The sequence below is a fragment of the Cynoglossus semilaevis genome, chromosome 15 (genome assembly GCF_000523025.1).
Source record: "Cynoglossus semilaevis isolate Cse_v1.0 chromosome 15, Cse_v1.0, whole genome shotgun sequence".
In the NCBI taxonomy this organism is placed as follows: Eukaryota; Metazoa; Chordata; class Actinopteri; order Pleuronectiformes; family Cynoglossidae; genus Cynoglossus; species Cynoglossus semilaevis.
Window position 1 is genome coordinate 8,729,943 of NC_024321.1, and position 4,132 is coordinate 8,734,074.

The 4,132-nt window shown below is 41.5% G+C and overlaps 1 protein-coding gene and 1 non-coding gene across 3 annotated transcripts; one reads left to right on the plus strand and one right to left on the minus strand.

Annotated features, from left to right (window-relative positions):
* Positions 1-1,057: 1,057 nt before the first annotated feature.
* Positions 1,058-3,779, minus strand: hs6st2 (heparan sulfate 6-O-sulfotransferase 2). 2 transcript variants are annotated; one of them, XM_025063468.1, is made up of 3 exons: positions 2,899-3,779; positions 2,558-2,796; positions 1,058-2,028 (listed from the first exon to the last, which is right to left on the minus strand). In XM_025063468.1, the coding sequence occupies exons 1-3, from the start codon at positions 3,133-3,135 to the stop codon at positions 1,215-1,217; spliced, it is 1,290 nt and encodes a 429-aa protein (XP_024919236.1). In that variant the 5' UTR covers positions 3,136-3,779; the 3' UTR covers positions 1,058-1,214. The 2 variants fall into 2 exon arrangements, with proteins under 2 accessions (XP_024919236.1, XP_008325113.1); XM_008326891.3 differs by having other exon boundaries at positions 2,558-3,777.
* A 22-nt stretch (positions 3,780-3,801) lies between these two features.
* trnaf-gaa (transfer RNA phenylalanine (anticodon GAA)) lies at positions 3,802-3,874 on the plus strand. Its single transcript has one exon. It is a non-coding gene; the product is annotated as a tRNA-Phe (tRNA).
* The last annotated feature ends 258 nt before the right edge of the window (positions 3,875-4,132 follow it).

Genomic DNA, 4,132 nt, shown 5'->3' on the forward strand with positions numbered 1-4,132 from the left:
GAGGAGTTGGCGCACACAAGGCGTGTGTGCGTGTGTTACTGTCTGTGTAACCTCTTTAAACCTTATCGCTGACCTTGTCTGAACCAAACGCGTCGTAATTGGCAGAACGTCTTTACTGTGGTTCTGTTCAAGTCGAGGCTAGTATGCTAACAGTGGCTAATTTATAGTTTTAGACATACATACATACTCGTTACCGTTAAACAATCATAATATTTTATTATTATCTTATTTATTTTTTATATTTTATTTCTAATGACTAAATACGACGTAACACTCTTTACTTGTGGTTTTTGATAACGTGACACTTGAGAAACAAATTTAAATACCCCTGCATGGTAAGCCATGCAGGGCTAAGCCTCTCGTTCTATCTTGTCTGACTTCAGGTGGAAAAAACAGGGAAAGTTTTATTTTAATTTTTTAACAATGGGCGCTGGATTCAATTACATTTGTCGCGGTACAACAGCAAGTGGACTAAATATGTTAAAATGTTGTGCATTTACTGTAAATCCTTTACGTTAACCGCCTACCACGGAGTTAGGACTTCATTAAAAGTAAAACAGCCCCCTCTACTGGTGGTTTTGATGACCAAAGGCTAGTGCGTGATTTGGAACAGTAACGAGTCACAAACGCAGAACAAAACAATAATTCATCAAGTAAAAAAAACATTTATAAAAACTAACAATAGTAAAAAAAACATTTATAAAAACTAACTAAAAACTAACTTTTACTTGTGTTCACAACATTAGCGGTTAATGAAGTACAATGAGGTATTTATAAAAATGCCATATTTTCAGTCACATAGAGTCAGTCAATAACTCTGGTACATTTAGAAACAAACTTCACAGGATGCAGTCTGACAAGAAAACAGCATGACAATTACAAACAGCATTATTTTTTTGATCAGAAGTATTGAAGTCTTTTTTCACGTATATTTCCCTAATTACATATGTATTAAGACATAGATGTGTTTAACAGAACAACCTTAAATATGTGTTTGAACACAGACAATGTGACATGGTGAGTAATGCAGCTTATTTCTGTAAGAACCTGTAGAAACATCAGATATGGCAAAGAAATACAATCAATATCAATAAATAAATGTCACTAAAAAAACGATGTTCCAAAGAAGTACCAAAAGACTTTAACTTGTATTACTTAGAATAAATGGAAGAACCAGGCATACCCAGTTAGTATCATGATTCTGCTGGCTCTTTTTACCACTGTTCCACATTGTCCACATAATCCTCTATTGTGCCATTCTCATCCAAATCCCACCACTCTGGGAGTAGCATTTCTGACTCGGCAGCTTTCTCCCTCTGTTGCACAGTCACTGCTGAGTGGCTCTCAGTCTGATGGGGTGAATCTGAGGGCTTCAGCAGCCTGCCCTGCTTTGTTGCAAACCTTCCACGCAGCCGCCTTCTCTCCTGCTGACGCCTCTCTCTGGCTTGTCTGCGTTCCTGCTGCCGTGCCACCTGGAAACGCTGCAGGAATAGATCCCTGGCATACTCATACAGCTCCACATCCCATCGGTTTAGCTCACGGATTCTGTGTTGTTTATCAGCAGGTATGTCAACACTAGAGGCACGTGTGCCATTTAGCTGTGTGAAGGGTGCAATGAATTCCAAGTTGAAGGTTCGCTCAAAGAGATACTGGGTCTTACGCTGGTACTCTGTCAGACCAAAGAAGGCCATGTGCCGTAGGTTACGCTTAGCACTCTGTAGAAGTAGTGCCCAGCGTTCTTCTTCGCTCATGGCAGACACGTTGTAACAACCAACGAGGCTGAGGTCAGCAAGCATGCGGGTCTGTCGGTTGTTGGCCAGATTATAGGGACAGTCTATGAACTCCTGCAGGGAGCAGCCTGACCAGTCATCTCCAGAGTAACAGCTTGGCAGCTCAGACAGCGTTGGTGAACGTCCATCACACACATGTAAGGAGGCTTTCCATGTAGCTCCACGCTGCACGTGACGCCACTCACTCAGATATCGCAATACCGGCTCTCTTAGGATAGTTATATAATAGTAGTTTCTTCTACAAAGGAAAAAAAAAGATTAGATCTTACATTTAGCTTATGCATCTATTCCTGAAACATCATTATTTGCATTGTCATAACCCATATAATATAATGTGAAAACAGACCGGACTAATGGTTAATTTACTTTAGTGCAGGGCTCGAATGTGAACAACATCTAAAAAAAACACAAAGAACGAAAAGAACAAATAAATGTTTAAAAATAAGGTTGCATGACTTACATTTGAAGAAAAAAAATCTGCCTACAGACACTACTCTCTAGCAGACGTTTCAGTCGTCGGAACTGAAGAAGCCTCTTGGACTAGAGGTGAAAGGTCGTCTAGAAACCAAGACAGTCCAGTTGCTTTATACTTAACGGATTCGAAGCGACTCATCGCTGCCTTATTCTCATTCTCAGTTAACTAAAGGACATGTGAGGCTTCTTGTCCTGATCATGATTCTTTTGTGTAAGTTATAGGTATCAGTGATGATCATTTTGGATAAAACAAACACATAAATATTGTAATTTAAAAAGTAATGTACACAAACCTGGGCATGTTTTGGGGAGCATCTTTAGTATCCATGCGTGAGGGCACACACCTGGTGAGCTCAGTCCAGTCCGCATGAAGCCCACAGCTCCAGCCCGTGGAAAAGCGAGAAAACAGCCAGGTTTCCTTTTTACCTGGCCGGAAACAAGTACATTTCTTTTGCCCCGCGTGACACTCACACGGCCTCTCTAGCTGTATATTCCTCACCAGGTGTCGACCAAAGGTGGTGCCGCCTGTTTTCTGAATGTGGAGGAAAACTATAACATCATCACCTTTGATGTTGAAGTCCACAACACGATTTAGATCGGTTTTGGTGAAGTTAAAGCGAGGGACGAAGCGTACCAGAGCCCCGTCCTCTGCACTGTACGGATCTTTTTGCAGCCCGTCCCGAACTTCCGCGCCGCCAATCTGAGAACCTGACGTACTGGCGACTCCCAGCCAGGATCCTAGCCGGTGCAGCATGTGGCACTCGGACCTACTGGGACACACATATTGTACCATGATAACGCCAAAGAGCAACGACATAAGCAGGGCGATCAGGAGACGCTGATGGCCGATGCCGCTGGATTTCTCATCCATCTTCCCAGGAAGAACAGAAAAACATCACTCGGGTCCGAACCCCTGCCTCAGCCGGGGATCCTCAGGAGCAGTGTTTAAACGCCCTCCCCAAAAAGAAGCTAAAACACCAACGATGCAGTTTAAGAGCTAACGTTAGCCAGTAGCTAGTAGTTTGTTCGGTGTAAAAGTAAAAGACGGGAAATGGGAAGTGTGAAATAGTTGTGTATCTTCAGCAGCAGAGTAGACAAGTTCTATTTGCAACAACTGATTTTTTTACTACCAGTAACAAAGTTAAATTATCTGTGTGGCAGCAGTCGACTGTGGTGTAGCCTGCAGATCTCGACCTTTTTCCCATCAGCCACTGCGTTGAATCAAACAGTGACGTAACATCCAATTACGGAAATACAAAGCCACAAAGAGAAGAAACGTTAATGTTGAAAACAGTAATTTTTGTCATGATTTGTGTGCCCAATAAATAACGGAATTATATTGTACGTACATGCGTAGATTAACAAAACTGTTGTGTCCAAGGGATGAATTTTGTTTTTTCTGAAAGTGTACAGAAAGGTATTTTGAGAGGTAATCGGAACCATGCAACATTTTGTCTCAAGAAAAGGTAGCAAAATAATTAAAATAACAACAACGTTACAACGTTCTTATTCATGCATTGAAGTGTGTGCATCACACGCCGAAATAGCTCAGTTGGGAGAGCGTTAGACTGAAGATCTAAAGGTCCCTGGTTCGATCCCGGGTTTCGGCATTTTGTTATTTGTTTTACCGTGGCCTTTCAATTAACATACTTCGTTTATGTGGGTCAACCAATATCTCAAAAGCTGTATTTGTCAATTAAACATACGGGATCTGCCACTGATTCAATTCGTAGTCTTTCTGCAGTGATTTTCCCATATTTATTAGTGATTTTTCTGTGTACTTTTTGAAGCAATGATCATAGTGATCATTGCCATTGCAGTTAAGTAACGATATGTATAGCTTTCGGAAACTGGAGCAGAGTGAGACG